This window comes from Myotis davidii, unplaced genomic scaffold (genome assembly GCF_000327345.1).
Source record: "Myotis davidii unplaced genomic scaffold, ASM32734v1 scaffold962, whole genome shotgun sequence".
In the NCBI taxonomy this organism is placed as follows: Eukaryota; Metazoa; Chordata; class Mammalia; order Chiroptera; family Vespertilionidae; genus Myotis; species Myotis davidii.
Window position 1 is genome coordinate 5,311,152 of NW_006295559.1, and position 18,480 is coordinate 5,329,631.

An 18,480-nucleotide genomic window follows, 5' to 3' on the forward strand; every position below is an offset into this window, starting at 1 on the left:
ATGGTTTTTGTTTTCTGGGCTAGCTGCTTCTCCATCATTCTAACTGCCTGCCCTCCACTTTATAGTTGGGCTGGATTAATTCCCAGAGAACAGAGTCATTATCCTGATGGAACCCGAGCACTGATTAGGAGGAAAAAGAATGGAGGATTAGCGGGGTCTTAGGTTTGCCCTCATGCAGTTTAGAAACCTGTCAAATTGAAGGTGTCCTGAGGACACATTTTCTATTTTCTTTTCCCGTTTCTCATCCTGAATTTACACACGTGGGTCCTATTGTCCTATTTATATCTCTTTGCATTCTCCTTTCATAGGTGTGTTTTGGCATTCATTAATGAAATACCTACTGTGTGTGGTGCACAGTGCTAAATGGCTTCAAACATCCACACGTTCATCCCATCTTGTCCAACATTTGCAAAGGCGCAGACTGGAAAATAATTTTCCTTTCACACACACTTCCATCACTAGTTTTTCAGGCTTTAGTTTGGCCGCTTGATGTCCTTCAGGTGAAGAAATTGGGATTCCCCATCTTTTAACCTATTTGTGCGAGAGGAGGTCATTTTTAGAAATCAAAAGAGAACACACAGATATGCTTTCACTGTGGAGCCTTGATCTGTGACTTCGCTGGTCTGTGATTTCTGTTCCTTATTTTTCTACTGAATAGAGGACAAGGGGTGGGAGTGAATTGTACAAATAGCCGGCAATCACCTCCACTCTTTTCTGTGTTACTTTGCAAGGTGCAGAATAGACCTCTTATCACTTGAGGCAGATACTTTGGGCTTTTTTGGTCCTTGCAGACGTACATTGTAGCCATCAGGAGACTGGCCAGCTGCCTTTCACCAAGGCAACTGAATCAAAGTGGCAATCGAACCAGCACTCCTCCAGGCTGAGATGGCAGAGACGCCCATACGATGGACACCCAGGGCTGTGCTCTCACCTGATAAACAGCCTGGTTAAAAACGCTCATCATATTTCTAGAAACAATTGAGAGAAATAAACCATTGTAACCCATGTCAAACAGAAACTGCCAGTAGTCTTTCGAAGTTTGGGAAACAGAAAATCTATGTCTACAAATACAACCTCTTGTCAAGATCACTAGAATCATTTCATAAAGGAACCTTTGAGAGGGAGGTAAGTAATGAGTGTTGGCCTTATTTATAAAGAACCCAGGATAGGAAGTTGTGATTTTTCATGAAGATGCACCTGGTCTCTATTCAATAGTTTTAGTCTGTAAATTCCTAGCAGCCTACGTTGGTATTTTTCTTTAACAAGGCAAACTCCGTGCCATTCCTTCTTCAGGTGGATCTGTTGAGCGTTGCTCAGGAATCCATTTCTGGCTGCGGGCTAAGAGACTGGGAACTGAGACTCTGGTCAGCCTATATCTGGTTGGAATCCCTTCTCCTCTGCTTTGCAGCTGTGTGCCTGTGGCATGTGGTTTACCCTCTCTGAGCCTGAGTTTCCCCATAGAGTGCCAGAGAATGACATGAGATAATACATGTCAAGAATTTAGCCCAGTGCCTGGCCCAGAGCCCAGTTAATATTAGATATGATTATATTTGTTATCAATTAAATATCTAAGGGAATTTTAGTTGCATCTATTTTACCAATTTTCCTTCTTGTGTTCCATCTAGTCAGGACAGCGCTGTTTTTTTTATTTTTATTTTTTGTTTTGTTTTTTGTCTCCCTCCCATGTCTTTTCATCACACTCCTCATCCCAGGAAAGGGTGATCATGAGACACCATTTGATCATGAGACAACCGTTTGAAATGAAGTCTGCTTTGTGTTTGTCCTTTGGGGAAAGGCTTTGATCACCAGCCGTGCTGTGGGTATTTGGCAGGCTGCCAGCTCCTGTCTATCGTGAGAGGCATCTTAGAAGGTTTAGATATTAAAAAAAAAAAAAAAGAGTGAGAAGCAAAAGGGCAGCTGGTAGATTCCTCGAGGAATCTACCTACCTACCTTTGCCTACTCCCAAAGCCCTAAGGGCCACCCCACTTTCCAGGGCCTCCAGTTGGCCAGTGTCCGGATTTCCAAGCTCCTTGTTTTCCTGGGCTATGAGCTGGCAGGGAGTCCGTCACACTGAGCCCTTAGCATTCCAGTGACTTACAAGCCAGTGCTTCTCTCTGGCCCTCCTTAGAGTCTGCTGTCTCTGGAATACTGAGGGCTGCAAGAGCCTTTGTAAACAAGTAGTGGTGGACAGGAAGAGAGGGGACAAGAGGGCAGGGCCTCCTCCTCCAAGGAGCCCTCCCAGCAGCAGTATATAAATGACTTGGAATTGCCAGCCTGGTCCTGGAAGATCACCTTGCAAGTGGGCCCGATGCCAGCCTGACAGATGGCCTGGGCTGCAGGCTGCACAGCCCACATTAGGCCCATCAAGTGTGTGTTCCCTGGAGGCAGCGGGCCCAGCCAGGAGTGTCAGGGAGGTTACCCAGGGGCATGGTGCGGGCTGCATGCAACATGGGTCCCCAGCTCTACCTACCTACCACGCTCCTGCCTGCAGTGCTCTCTCTGTCCACTTAAAAGCAAATCTCCGCGTCTCATGATTTTCCGTTGATGCCTGGCCTAGATTCTACATGACAGCCCCTCACAGGAGTGGCCAAGTGTTCCCATCAAATGCACCAGCCACTGCGAAGTTAAAAAGGATAATAAAACAGCAAAGCCTGCATGGAGACTTTGTTCAGAAACCCTATGACATCTACAGAGTATTAAAAAAATATTGAACTTTCAAATTTTATGATTTCATGTCCTCCAAGGCCACAGACCTCTTATCATGTTCTCTTTTTAAAGCATGCATTCTTTTTGAAACAGTTAGAAAGTCAGTGTATAACTTTTTTTTTTTCCTCCCTACACTCGGAATAAAGCCTGGGGAAATTTAATGTTCCTGGAATCAGCCTGTGGATTTGAGATAAGGATTCAAGGCAAGAAGCCTTTTAACTCAGAGCAGAATCTGTTGGCAGCTCTTGTCCAATTAACATAAAGTATCTGGTTACTGTGTATCTTGCATAATGCATGACAGTGTAACCCAAACGTTTTAAGTGCTGACATGGAACTCCTTGATAACAATGAAGGGTGAGGTAACTTGTTAATTTTTTTTCAAGAAATCTCCTGAAAAAAAAAATGCTTCTCAAAACTGAATCAACACTTTCGAGCTGAGATGCAGCTGAGGGTTGTCCGCGTGTTCTCACGATGATATGAAATCTAGAAGGAAGCAGGAGCAACCACATGTCACGTTCTCTTTAAGAGCTGGAAAAGCTGTCAGAAGAATTAAGATTAAACCTCCTGTGAGTCCGTGGGTGTGGAAAGTCACCAGCTAGCTAATATTAACATAGCTTGCAAGAGAACGCTGGTGCTAGAAATAGGACAGTTGCATCACTACCACTAAGCAATTTGCATTCGGTGGACCAGCCCCTAAATTCCTCCTGGCTCCTACAGCCCTCTGGGCATTGCATTTCTGGACGCTTTTAGACGGAGCTCACACTTGGCTGTCGTGGTTTCCCGGGGAACTCTACCCAAAAGAAGAAGCGGCAAGAAGAACATCTGCTTTGTGTGCAGGAAAGTGGTCGCGCTACCAGCAAATCTTGAGGCATCCGTGGAATTGTGAAGCTAGATTTCATATGGTTGTCGACAGGGAGGGGCAGACAAGGACCTTCTTGTTTTCCTCGTCATGGATAATCTGTTGCCTCAATCTAAATTCTCCTACTTCAAAAAACACCCTCTCCATGCGATTAGAAAATATGTCTCGGCGCTGAGAAAAAACCAAAGAGCGGAAGAACAGGTATCCTTTTCTTTATATTATCTTTAAGGTGAACGGGATGTTGTTTGCTCTTGGGTGTAGCTTTTACGTCACTTGGGGATTTAGTCTCTGCTAGTTTACCTGGGTATAGGCGCAGGTCGGCTTCCGCGTGGGGCTGTTCAGACTTGCCAACCAGAGGAGCAAGCAGGCTCGTGAGGATTTATTTGAACTGGGAACAGTTAGATCCTTAGATTAGGGTCCAGTTGTGTAATAAAACCACATGTTTTTCTTTTTTCTGAATAGCTAGACTAAACTACTCCATCAGAGGTAAATGGTGGCTTTCTTGAAATTTTTCTAGGTCTTCAAATACAAATTTTAAAACTATTACTATCTCCACCAAGAAAAGTTATCAGACCCTAGATATATATACATTGTCTTCTTGTATGTATTTATGGTTATATGAATATCACCAGGACTTGCAAAACAGAAAACATTGTGTAGACTGTAAGTATGATAGCTTTAAGCAGATCCCTAATGAGCTGAGAAGGTCATTCAGAAGTAATTAGTCATTTTCTTGGGTGGAGGGTAGGGGATAGAGGACTGCACGTTTCAGTCTTTTCAACCAATCAAAAGTTAGGGTTTCCAGTAGTAGGCTCTAGATGTGGGAGTATAAATATTTTTTTTAATAACTGTTAGACTGTCTGGTCACTTCTTTAAAACCATAGATTAAAAAAATCGTGCATTCATTCCATTGTCATGAGACATATCTCGTTCTATCACTCATGAAAGAGGCATTTCTAAAAACTGCTCTCCTGAATTATACCACATTGTTAGAAGAAACCACTGTCCCTGATCCATGAAATCTGGCGGTTCCTTTAGAAAAGAAGCATGGCAATGGCGAAGGACAAATGTATAGCCACAGTGAAGACCAGAGTCACAAATTGCTTGGGCATCCTACTTGTCATTAGAACTGCAAACGGCACGGGAGATATTAGCAGTGTCCTGTATTTGAATGAGGTGACCTACTTGTCAAAACAATTCCAGGAAGTGAGAGCAAAAGTCAGCAGACAGAAAACCCTCTAATGACCGGTTTCCCCAAGGCGTAGATGCATAATTTGGAAAATCATTACTACTGTTTGAGAGGAAACTGCTTTTATGCTGTGCGTTAATGATTCTACATGAGCTGGAAACTCAGACTGTGCTCACTAAGGGGGCTACCCTTAGGAGCCAATTTCTCTCTTAGTTAGGCAAGGTGTCATGATTACAAGGACATCTCTTGGTTTCCAAGCCTCAGCAGGTGCTTGCTTTTGGAAAACCAGTGGTGCTGAGAGTTGTCTGCCCCACTCCATACGTGCCTGTCCACAGGCTTCTTCAGGACTCATTTCGAGGGGAGGAGCGGTGTGAGTCATGGGAGGGCTAAGGGGACTGAAAGGATGGGGCTTCAGCTGTGGACTGTGCATTAGTGATTTTCCCTCCCTTTTCTCACTACTATATGTTTTTGGAGATGTGGCTATATTGCTCACACCATTTATTTTTTTTTAAAGATTATTTTTAAAATGTTGCAACGTGCATTCAGAACATGAGAATCTAACGTGGGTCCTCTGACGTGGACTGGGTGGGGTCACAACCATTGGAGGTGACCTAACATAGCTATGAGCATTGTACTGATTTCCTAACTTCCTGCATCGGTTAATGGAGAAATAAAGAAAAAATGACCTAGTGGATTCTTTTCTGAAACCAATTACAGCTCTGCAGACATAATGTCTCACAAAATTAGAGAAATTAGGTCAGAGTCAATCATGGTTAACCTTGGAAAGCTTGTTGGAAAGTTATAAAGGAGGTTTAAAATGTCTATAATTTTAGGACCTGGATATTGGTTGTCTCTAGTCCTTACACTCCTGTAAGATGGATCCTCTTTATAAAGATGAGGGATTTGAGACTTAGAGACCTTAAGGCCACTCAGTTAGAAAGTACTGAAGGAAGATTTGAACTTGATCCATTTTACCAGGCTTTATCTCTGAATAATGCAGTGATAGCATCACAGCAAACTGCTAACATTTTTTTGTAGAGAGTATTTCCACATAGCACCGCCATAATTCTTCCCATAAGGGTTCACCACCTGTACACATTTACGTATTCCTTAATATTTTTCTGTATTTGCATTTAAAATCACTCACTCTTAAAATTTAAATTTGCTTAGAAAGAAATTTTCATATCAATACTAAAAGTGGAAAACCACTCTCATTTGACTTAAATAGAAGAGAAGCATAATTATAATAAAAGCAACCTAATGTTAAATTATAACTAGATACTGTTAGCTGTGAAACCTCTAAGCCTGAAACCTGCTCCATTTTGTTAAGTAGGAAGATTAGCTTTTAAGAGATTAGCATCCTACTAACCAACTGAGAGATTCTCCTGGGCAAGGATAGAAGGGAATTACAAGACGGATATCTTTCTCAGTTCCAAGTACTTCATTGTTATTTAGTGTAGTGTCTGCATGCCACTTAAAATCTTCGCCTAATTCATCATTGCTCCCACCAGTGTTATGTTCCACACACTTTAGAGAAAATGATCCCAGACACACCATCTGCTGCTCCACTTCTGTGCATTCAGATATATTCCTCCCTCTAGCCTAGAATTCCTTCCTTTACTTACACCTTGCCCACATCCTTCAAGACTCAGCTTCAATGAGCTCATGAAAAAGCTTTCTCCAATTCTGTTGGGAAGAGTGAAGCATACGATGTTCGGTCTGCTTCTAATAAGGCCCTTTATCATATGGTATGTAGTAAGCCATTTGGTTACATGTTCACAAACATACAGCCCAGACACACATGATGCTGGGTGGTATCTTCTTCTTTGTCCCCTCAGGCCCACCTGGACACACCTGGCATAGGATGCTATAGGAGAGACCTGCACCACAGGCCAATTGCCTATGGAACGCCTCCTTTCTTGCCTCTACCCATTTTTTTCTTTTTCTAAAAAAATATTTTTATTGACTTTAGAGAGGAATGGAGAGGGAGAGAGAGAAATATCAATGATGAGAGTCATTGATCAGCTGCCTCCTGCATGCCCCATACTGGGGATTGAACCCACAACCTGGGTATGTCCTAACTGGGAATCGAACTGTGACCTCATAGGTCAACGCTCAAACATTGAGCCACGCCGGCCAGGCTCTACCCATTTCTTGACTAGACCTGTAGAGTTCCCACACATCCCAGTCATGGTCATTGTTATACCCACCTTGTCCACATTATACTTTTTTGTTTAAAGTTTTTCTTTAATGTTTTCAAACACCCCTTGCACTTGGTGTCATTCAGACATGAAGGTCTGACCTCAGAGCTGGTTGGTTTGATAGTTTTTGTTGTCATTCCTATTACAATGTGCCAATCAATGGGTGGACAGGCTATTTATCAAACTGAGAACAAATATCTCATCCTTTGCATCCCTAAACTCTATTATAGCAGGCCTTTCACAAAGCCAAGTTCCTAACCAGGTAGAAGATTAAGGTCACTAACTAGAGGTACTGAAGGTTGGGAAAATTTGATGAACATGTTTGAACAGTATCAGTCAAATGCTGTTTTAGTGGTAGTGGTGATGGTTGGGGGCACCAAGCCTAAATGGGTTCTCAGGTGAGTCTGGGTAAGTATATGGAACACATTCAAAGGGTATATGATTGGAGCTAGTTTATCTTGGTTGGATCAGAACAGCCAGAGTCTGGCTCAGATGTTGATGTCTGAGCTTGTGGGGAATAAACAGGACTTGCAGGCAATATTCTCTTGGGTACTGGAGTCCCAATAGCTTTCTCTGAGGCTCGGGTTACCAAGTAGGACGCTAAGGAAGGGAGAATTTTTTCCACTTCTGGGCAGACTGTAGCCTGACTGCGGCCCATGTTAGCTTTGTATATCAAACTGCCTATCTGACATCTCCATCTGAATGTCTTGTGGATGTTGGAGACTTGAAGATGTCCAAAGAGAACTCACAAGCTCTGTTCTCCAAACCAGCTCCTCCTCAGGTCCATCGATTAACACAAAAGTTCAAAAGGGGAAACTTGGGAGTTTATTTATTATTGACAAGTTGATCTTCAGGCAACCCTCCTTGGGGAACATCTGCAATAGTGTCAAAAGTAAAAATTTAAATAAATAAAGATAAATTTTAAAATTTAAAAAGCTTGGGGAAAGACTGAGGCACAGAAGAGCCTTCCATTTGGAGCTCTTGTCCCTCAACTTATATTGCCCTGCAGTAGCCTCATCAACTTGAATCTCTTCTTCTTGTGTCCCACAGATGAGGGATCGGTGAGGGTGCCTTCCTCTCTTGAATAGAAAGACTTCTTTCTGAACAAGAAATACCATCTAAGAGCTGACCTGTTATGTCTTGACAGTTTAACAGTGAATCTGCTTAAAATGAGGAGAGTGGTTTTTGGTGCCAGAGTGCACGTAAAATATATATATATATTCACACACATATATGTATGAACTAGAGGCCTGATGCATGGAAATTCCTGCAAGAGTAGGCCTTCCTTCCTCCGGCTGCCGGCACTGACTTCCCTCTGGCTCCCGGGACCTGGGCTTCCCTTTTCCAGCCACTGGCAGAGACACCCAGGACCAGGGCTGGCTTCCCTCTGGCCCCAGCTTGATCAGGAAAAATGTCAGGAATGATGTCTGGTCTATTAGCATATTACCCTTTTATTATTATAGATTAGGCCCTTGAACTGGTATATGTTCCCACAAAGTTAATCCACACAAATTTTTGCTATGTCTCTATATTCTTATTATCTGACTATGCAATCATGTTACCATTGATGTCCTTCTATAAATATGGACACAAATGTTGACCTGGACAGGACTGAATGCAGAAAAAGAATGTCACCTGTCATCTTATTTTGTGGAATTCCTTAATTTCTCCAATTATTAAGCAAGTGTTTTTCCCTATATATTGTGTCAGGAGCATTTTTATAGTAATGATGATGTAACAATGAATTAGGTATAGTGTAGCCACTCTGTGATGCTTATAGTGTCAATGAGCAGAAAGAGCTGTACTCAAGTGTTTATTATTGGAGGTGAAAACCACATACTATAGTCAGCAGGCATATCTGGCTCAAGAGCTGCTCTGATTAATTTGCTTAAAATGAGGAGAGTGGTTTTGGGGGCTAGGGAGCATGTGCAGTAGCTATAATTTAATTAAGGATTAGAGCTAAATTTTGTTTTGAGGCGGTTCTAAAGTTTCTCTTCAGTGGCTTAGGAAAAGCTTTCTGGTTCAAACAGGATCCCTGGATTTTTGTTTCTTGCTTTGTTTCTTAATGGAATGCTAATCTCAAAGTTGGGTTGTTGAATAAACCTTTGACTTTAATTTGAACCTTAGAGACTTAGTTCTTCATTTTGGCTCTTACACCTTCTCTGAATAACAATGCAAAAATGAACAACTCCATCTACGCATCCCCCCAAATAAAAAAAAGCTATGTTGAGATTTAGAACATTACCTAGAATTTTGAGTTGTTAATGAAGGCTTTAGTCTCTAGGTAAAATGATGAAAATTTCACTCCAGATTGGTTTAAGAAATGTTGAGTTTTTAGCTCCTTAAAGTGAATTGGTTATATCTTGAGAGTATACCGAAGTTATCCATTTTATAAAGTCTCTAAAAAACAAGTCATGTGGAATTGGTTCTTTAGGGAGCTACTCTTCTGCCCCACCCAACGCCCCAAGAACCAATTATACAAATTTGTATGTATTCGGTGCTTTCCATTCAATGCATACTTTGCAAGTCATATAGGACATACTGGCCTCAGCCCCACAAATAAATGCAAAATCGCTGCTGGGATAGGTACAGCAAAGGAGCGTTATGAGATGCCTTAAAAGCATATAATGGAAGACAGGACTAAAGTGGGAAAGTCAGAAAGGCTGCCCTAAGGGACTTAATATTGAGTTAAGATTGGAGGAATAGTAAGATATTAACTAAAGGAGGATATTGAGGGGACAACTGTAACAAAGGTCTTGGCCAGAAATGAGCAGGGAAACAGTGAGAAGTGGAAGAAGGGTGTGTGTATGTGTGGTGGGGGTGGGGTGTTGGGTGTTGGGGGGCTAACAAATGCTACCCCGAGACAGCAGTGCTTGAAAGAATCTGGATGTTAGGCTCAGTGAGGAAGAGAATTAAGACATGATTGTTTCCCTGTATGTGTTTGTTTGTGTGTTTCATAAGACCCACAGGGCTAATCTGTAGAAGAAACATGGAGGTCCATTTGGGATGTTCCAGGGGAAATAACTACAACTAACAGGCAGAACGCAGGGAGAGGTTGTGATATGACAATAAGGATAGGCTTTCTAAAAACGAGAGGTAACGGAATGGGCCACCTTTTGCAGAGGGCAGGGTATGTGACCCGTCTCAGGGGATGGTTTCTGCATCAGAATAAAGAAGATTAAATGAACTATCAGGCTCCTTCCAAGCCCAAGATTCTAGTGCACTGGGCAATACAAAGGATGGGTAATTGAGACGCCTTAGGAACAAAGAGAGGGCCCAGGTGCATCAGTTAGAATTCATTTGTTTTGTCTGGTTAGTGGTAAATACTCCACAATCTGATCATGTTGCTCTGGAATCTAAGGTCAAAGAAGACAGATTCAAATGTCTTTGGCGATTTGGTTAAGCATTTCCATCAAGGAAGGGAAATAAAGAGGAAGAGAACACCTCAGGCGAAAAGCTTTATGCACCAGTAACTAGCTTTTCTGAGCCTGATTGGCCACTGAACTACCTGTATACATAAGGATAGACAACTATGTATACTTATGTGGTCATTGATGAATAGGGACACTGGGACATTTCCGGTTATTTTGTGGCATTTTTAACTACTGTTTTTTTGGGTTTTTTTTTTTTTTTTATATCACCCTCTTGTGCCTTCAGCTCTTTTTTTCCTGCATTTAATGCTGACAGTTTGCTGCTTATCATGGTCCCTTCTGAAGGTGTTCCAGCCTTCTTGCCCACATTATCACAGCTGTGAAGTGTGAGACATGCCTGGGAGACACCTGAACCCTGAGTTCTGAAGGTGTTCCAGCCTTCTTGCCCACATTATCACAGCTGTGAAGTGTGAGACATGCCTGGGAGACACCTGAACCCTGAGTTCTGAAGGTGTTCCAGCCTTCTTGCCCACATTATCACAGCTGTGAAGTGTGAGACATGCCTGGGAGACACCTGAACCCTGAGTTGACTTCTGAGCTATTTCTAATCCTGTTATCTGCTTCTAAACTTTCCTAATCTACTGTACTCAGATGCCTTGGAAACATGAGAGTCAGTAAATGCATGAATACCTAAACCTTTGTCTTTGAAATGAGCCTATTAACTCAAATGTAACACACACACCCCTTTGTGTGTGTGTGTGTGTGAGAACTTCAGTATAACTTGTTATGTAGATTCTCAAATTTGCTATCCTATTCCACTTGTTAGACAGTCTGTCAGCAACATTTTATTTGCTAACTTTTGTTCAGAATGGAAGGTGACATATTTTCTCACCTGGTACAGACAGTTCCATGCCTTCACAGAAAAAGAAATGAACTTTCCACATATGCTGCATTGCTCACAATTTACTGTGGAGAGAGCAGGAAGGATGCTGGAATTATTTCTTTGCTGTTCATCCTTTAGGCAGCATATTAGTAAGGCTATTTTAAGAAATACAATTTGGGTTATACATTCAAGAATAAGGCATTTTAAAGTTTTATTCAATGCCTTATCTGTGCGAGGCACTTGGCAAGGTTCTTCACATACATTGTCATTTAATCTTCATTGGTGGTATTATCCTCACTTTGGGGATGAAAGAACTGAGGTTTAAAGAGGCGAGAGAATGTGGTACACAGCTCATAAATGATGGCACTAGAGCAGGGGTGGGCAAACTTTTTGACTCGAGGGCCACAATGGGTTCTTAAACTGGACCGGAGGGCTGGAACAAAAGCATGGATGGAGTGTTTGTGTGAACTAATATAAATTCAACGTAAACATCATTACATAAAAGGGTACGGTCTTTTTTTTTTCAGTAGTTTTATTCATTTCAAAGGGGCCGGATCCAGCCTGCGAGCCGTAGTTTGCCCACGGCTGCACTAGAGTTTAACTCCAGGTTTGCCTGTGTCTGACTCCAAGATCTGATTCACTGCCTCATATTGAGACATACCTACCCCCTACCCCCCATAAACAGGGTCCTTTTCTTCCCTTCTTTCCCTTACTTCTTTTCTTCTTTCTTTCCTTGATATTAGATTTTTCTTGCATTTATAAAAAAAAGGGGGAGGGGCGGTTAAAAGTAAAACTACCATAACTACTGTGCAGGAAAGACATCAAATCCTTTTAGATGAAGATCCACATTTTTGAGAGGTTTTAAAGTTACTCAGTTTGGGGGGACTTCTTTTAAGAAAAAGAATATAAAATTTAAAATGTTAAATTAGATACACAATGAATATTTACTTAGAATGGACTAAGAAATCACAACAAATTACAAATTGGGATGACAAATACAACAAAAATCACAAAGTCTAGGAAAAGAAGTGTTTTTACTAATTAACTGATGCACCCTAAAATGTTTTGTTCCTACATTTTTGCATTAGTCTTTAATCATTATTTCACATGACAGTGATTTCTAATATCCGCTAAAGAGGTGATCAAAAGATGATTCGCATACTCCTCTAGAATAGTTAATATACACATTTATATGTCTTTTTTAGAGCCCCGAAAAGTTTCATAGGCCAGCTTCTGGCTCTGTTTCTCCTTTACCGCCCACGTACTTCAGATGCTAGGCACCACTGGGCACGTTTATATGAAGATTTCAGGCCCTGTGATTTAGTACAGCAGACAGTAAGAGTATTCCTGGATGTCCTTTCTCTACTAGGACAGCGAGCAATAACTTAACCATACTCACAAGACTACAAGCCACATTTATACATTCCACTAAATCAAAACAAAATCTAAACGTATCCTCATCCCACCTTCTCTAGGCCAGATCCGCAATTTGCCCACTGCTGCTCCAATGCTAACTGACAGGAGAGAGATGTCAAAGGAGGGGAAATCAGCAAAATGACTACTCTACAATCAATTGTAGTTCAAATATCTTTTGCAAATTTTACCAAAACGTAAGACCGTGATAACATTGCTAGAGTCTCTTTCAGAACCTTTTTAAAAAGGGGGCCTCTGCAAATGAGGGGCCCTAAAACTTAAACTTCCTTAGTTTCCAAGAAAATCTAGCTCTGGAGGAAAGGTATAAGAAGACAAAACACTGGTGTTTCACTATAATATGCAAGAGTCTATGCCATAGGGTGGCTTCAGAAGTAATGGTGTATGGGGTCCTAATCTGAGCAGCTGGAGCTCCCAACCTCATTGAAGGAAGTAGAGGATGGTCTTTCTGTGTATTTCATTCTGTAGGGAGTAGCACTGTGGAGATGAGGATGTTCTGGTACTGCTAAAACTGAAAGGTGCTCAACCCTCATTCTTATTTGCAAAAGACTTATTATTTGCAGTGGGATTATTTGCTAATACAGCCGATCTGAAAACTCCTGCATGGGTCTAATTAATATTAAATACATCATTTACTGTCCTTCCAAGCAAGCCACTTAGCACACATAGAAAAAGAGCACGTTATTGCTGTTAGAGGCTGCACAGTAGAAAAACTCTAGCAGCACTAAAGGAAGTCTTTAAGAATTCATTAAGATGTAATCAAGCTTTTGAAAACTCATCTGTTATTTGCAATTATAATATAGTTACTGTAAGTTGTCTCTGGATAAAATCACCTAGGTGTAGGATTTCTTTACTGAATTTTGCTCATTGGTAATGTATTCAAATACCCAGCTTTCTCATGTATGTCCTCTTCTTAGAAACTCTTGACTCCTCTTCCTTTGTTCTATGACTAACTGTCTTAAAATATAAGGAGTCCTTACAATTGTATCCTGTACCATTGACCCTATTATAATATTTACCACTAAACTTGACTATGGCCTGTAAGTACATCTCAAAACAAATAAAGCATATTATAGTAGTATTTTGGTCTTAAATAATGAGTATAGTTTATAATCAAATTGTTTAAAGTGATTACATATTATAAAACCATATTTCACTAGCATTGACAAACTACCCTTTTTTTTTCTGTCTCCAACATATAATTTCTATATAATGAACTTAAAAAGTTTTTTGTTGCTTCTGAAATGTTACACAGCTTTTTTTCTTCTTCTTTCATTTTTTAGGGATGAAACTATTTCTATTAGGAATACACTGTTCCAAGAGAATGGCATTTTCTATTTATGAAGCTTTATCGGCCCCCACCCCCCTTACATCTGACTGGTGCTGTGAAAGCCTAATACACCTGCTCAAAGAAGCATTGTTCCAAAGGTCCTGACCTGGAATAAGAAAACAAAGACTGACTTCATAGCTGGGAACACAACTGTAACTCCACTGCCACTGCACTGCCCTCTAACTTTTGTTCTCTCTACCAGGGCTATGCTAATGTAATACACAGTTACTTAAGAGGGGAGAAATATGATCTCTTTATGCTTTTAATGTTCTTTCCCCGGTCTTTTAAAATACTGGTTTTAGGCCAACAGGTAATCACTCAGAGAAGTTCAAAGCCCTGTATGATTTAAGAATACTGGAGATTTAAAATGCCAATACAGGGTGAGGCAAAAGTGGGTTTAGAGTTGTGAATACGTGAAACAGAGTTTATTCTTGGATTATTATTTATTAACCATTGTATTATTTTCCATATGAACAGCCGCAAACCCAATTTTGTTCCATCCTGTGTACGCTCTCATTCTGTTCTTTAGAATTGAGGTCTATTAAAACTATTTTTAGATCAAAATATGTTTGGATCAGAGTTTTATGTTTCTTGTAAATCACTGCTCAAACTTTAGCATGCATTGGAATGACCTGAAGGCTAAACTGCCAGTATACCTTGGAGATAATTGCAGGTTTGTTTCCAGAGCACGGCAAGAAGGCAAGTCATAATTCTCTTTTGTTGAGGGAGTGTCTTGCCTTTAATTATTAAAAAACACAACATCTAGAGAGCACACTGGGGTGAAGTGCAGTAAATCGAGAAATGCCTGTACAGATATAGACCCAACTCCCAGAGTTGCTCATTTTATAGATCTGGGGTGGGGACCCAGAATTTGCATTTCTAAAAGGTTCTCTGGTGGTAAGGACCACAGTTTGAGAATCACTGATGTAGATCATTTGATGAGGCATATTTTCAAATTCAAAGCTGACAGGCGTTGCCATTCCTTCTCAAGAACTGCACGTGTACCACTTACAAGATGGAGAGTGGTTGCTTTAGCCAGGGGGATAAGACAGTGATGATAATTTGCAGCTTCATAAGCTCTTCTTAATTTTTTTTGTTTATTTTTTTAGCGAACACATTTCATTTGATTTTTATTGAATTTACTGGGGTGACATTGGTTAACAAAATTATATAGGATTCAAGTGTACAATTCTATAATACATTCTGTATACTGTATTGTGCTTTCACCACCCCAGTCAAATTTCCACAGGCTCTTTTAAAAATTTTTATTAAATGTATTGGTGTGACATTAATAAACAAAATTACATGTTCCAAGTGCACAGTTCTATAATACATCATCTGTATAGTGTATTGTATTTTCACCACCCTCCGCCTGTCTCTATATATTTGACTGCTTTTACCCCTTCTACATCCTCCTTACCCCATTTCCTTCTGATAATCTCCATACTGTTGTCTGTGTCTATGAGAATTTGTATGTTTATTTATAGCTTTCAGCTTTATATTCCACATATGAGTGAAATAATTGACCATTTTAAACCACAGCTGCCCATGCCTAGTAGCACTACATAATGCTAAGTAATGCAAAGAATTGCTAAACAGTGTCTTTGCTATAAGAATATAATCTAAAATGTTCTCTTTAATGACTTCTTTTTTAAAAAAATCTTTATTGTTGAAAGTATTACGTATGTTCTCCCTTTCCCCCAACATAGACCCCTTCTAGCCTGCCACTACCCCCCACCCCAGGCCTTCACTACACTATTGCCTGTGTCCATGGGTTATGTATATATGCTTACAAGTTCTTTGGTTGATCTCTTGCTACCACCCACCCACCCCTGTCTTCCCTTCGAGATTCATCAGTCTGTTCTCTGCTTCTGTCTCTGGATCTATTTCTTTTTTACCAGTTTATTTTGTTAATTAGATTCCACATATGAGTGAGATTATGTGATACTTGTTTTTCTCTGACTGGCTTTTTTCGCTTAGCATAATACTTTCCTGGTCCTTCCATGATGTTACAAAGGGTAAGAGGTTCTTTTTTTTTTTTACTGCTGCATAGTATTCTGTGGTGTAAATGTACCAAAGCTTTTTTATCCATTCATTTACTGATGGACACTTGGGCTGTTTCCAGATCTTAGCTATTGTAGATTGCACTGCTATGAATATAGGGGTGCATATATTCTTTCTGATTGGTGTTTCAGGTTTCTTAGGATATATTCCTAAAAGTGGGAACACTGGGTCTAATGGGAGTTCCATATTTAATTTTTTTTAGGAAACTTCATACTATTTTCCATAATGGCTACACCAGTCTGCATTCCCACCAGCAGTATACTAAGGTTCCCTTTTCTCCACATCCTTGCCAGCACTGGTCATTTGTTGATTTGTTGATGGTAGCCATTTTGACAGGTGTGAGGTGATACCTCATTGTTGTTTTGATTTGCATCTCACTGATAATTAGCGACTTTGAACATTTTTTCATGTCGTTGGCCATCTGTATGTCCTTTTTGGAGAAGTGTCTATTTAGGTTTTTTGCCCATTTTTTAAATTGGATTGTTTGTCTTCTCTGTTAAGTTGTATGAGTTCCTTATATAGTTTGGATATTAACCCTTTACCAGATGTATCATTGCCAAATATGTGCTCCCATACAGTGGGCTCCCTTTTCACTTTGTTGATGGTTTCTTTTGCTGTGCAGAAGCTTGTTATTTTGATGTAGTCCCATTTGTTTATTTTCTCCTTAGTTTCCTTTGCCCTAGGAGATGTATCTGGGAACATATTGTTACAAGAGATATCTGAGATTTTGCTATGGTTTCTTCTTGGATTTTCATGGTTCCACGAGTTACATTTAAATCTTTTATCTATTTTGAGTTGACTGTTGTGTATGGTGTAAATTGGTGGTCTAGTTTTATTTTATTTTATTTGCAGGTATCTGTCCAATTTTCCCAACACCATTTATTGAAGAGACTATCTTGACTCCATTCTACGCTCTTGCTTCCTTTGTCAAATATTGAGCATAATAGCTTGGGTCAATTTCTGGGGTCTCTGTTCTGTTCCATTGATCTGTATGCCTCCTGTGTCAGTACCAGGCTGTTTTGAGTACAGTGGCTTTGTAGTATAACTTGATATTTGGTATTATGATCCCTCCAACTTTGTTCTTCTTTCTCCAGATTGCTGCAGCTGTTCAGGGGTTTGTTTTTGTTTTTTTGTTGTTGTTGTTTTGTTTCCATATAAATTTTTGAAAGATTTGTTCTAGATCTGTGAAATATGCCATTGGTATTTTAATAGGGATTACACTGAATCTATAGATTGCTTTGGGCAGTATGGACAGTTTAATGAACCAATCCATGAACACAGTATATTCTTCCAATTGTTTATAACTCCCTCTATCTTTTTTTTCAATGTCCAGTAGTTTTCCCAGCATAAGTCTTTAACTCCTTAGTTAAGTTTATTCCTAAGTATCTTAATTTTTTGTTGTTGTTGCACTGGTAAATTGGATTTTTGTTTTTAGTTTCTGTTTCTGAGAATCCATTATTGGTGTATAAAAATGCTATCAATTTCTGGCTGTTAGTTTTGTATCCTGCTACATTGTCGACTTTGTTTATTAAATCTAGTTTGTGGTGGAGTGTTTAGGGTTTTCTATGTACAATATTGTGTCATTTGTGAATAATGAGAGTTTTACTTTCTCCTTTCCAATTTGGATGCCTATTATGTTTTCTTTTTGTCTGATCACTATGGTAGGACTTCTAATACTACGTTGAATAAAAGTGATAAAAACAGACATCCCTGTCTTGTTCCTGTTCTTAGGGGAAATGGTTTTAGTTTTTGCCCATTGAGTATGATGTTGGCTGTAGGTTTGCATATATGGCCTTTCTTATGTTGAGATATGATCCCTTTATTCCTTACTTTGCTGAGCGTTTTTCTAAAAAATGGGTGTTGAATTTTGTCAAATGCTTTTTCTGCAGCTATTGATATGATCATGTGATGTTTATCTTTCAGTTTATGTGATGTGTCATGTTTATTGATTTGGAAATATTGTACCAGCCTTGTATACCTAGAAAAAATCCCACTGGCTCATGGTATATGATCTTTTTTAATATGGTATATTGCTGGAACTGATTTGCTAATTTTTGTTGAGTATTTTAGCATCTATGTTCATCAGGGATATTGGCCTGTAATTCTCTTTGTAGTGTGTTTATCTGGTTTTAGAATTAGGATAATGCTGGCCTCCAAAAAAGAGTTTGGAAGTGTTCCTTCCTCTTGGACTTTTTGGAATAGTTGAGAAGTATAGGTGTTAATTCTTCTGTGACTGTTTGGTAAAACTCCCCTGTGAAGCCATCCAGCTAATGGTTTATCAATTTTGTTTATCCTTTCAAAGAAGCAACTCTTAGTTTCATTGATTTTTTTTGTATTTTTTTTTTTAGTCTCTATGTTATTTATTTCTGCTATAATCTTTATTATTTCCTTCTTCTACTAACTCTGAGCTTTTCTTGTTGTTCTCTTTCCAGTTCTTTAAGTTGTA

The 18,480-nt window shown here is 39.8% G+C and overlaps 1 protein-coding gene across 1 annotated transcript in view; it reads left to right on the plus strand.

The window, feature by feature from the left end:
• The first annotated feature begins 3,324 nt into the window (after positions 1 to 3,324).
• Positions 3,325 to 18,480, plus strand: part of ATP2C1 (ATPase, Ca++ transporting, type 2C, member 1) — a 134,381-nt gene continuing 119,225 nt past the window's right edge. Inside the window, exon 1 of the mRNA XM_006770192.2 lies at positions 3,325 to 3,766. Within this exon, the coding sequence (XP_006770255.2) occupies positions 3,656 to 3,766 (111 nt within the window). The 5' untranslated portion in view covers positions 3,325 to 3,655. The remainder of the gene's footprint in view (positions 3,767 to 18,480) is intronic.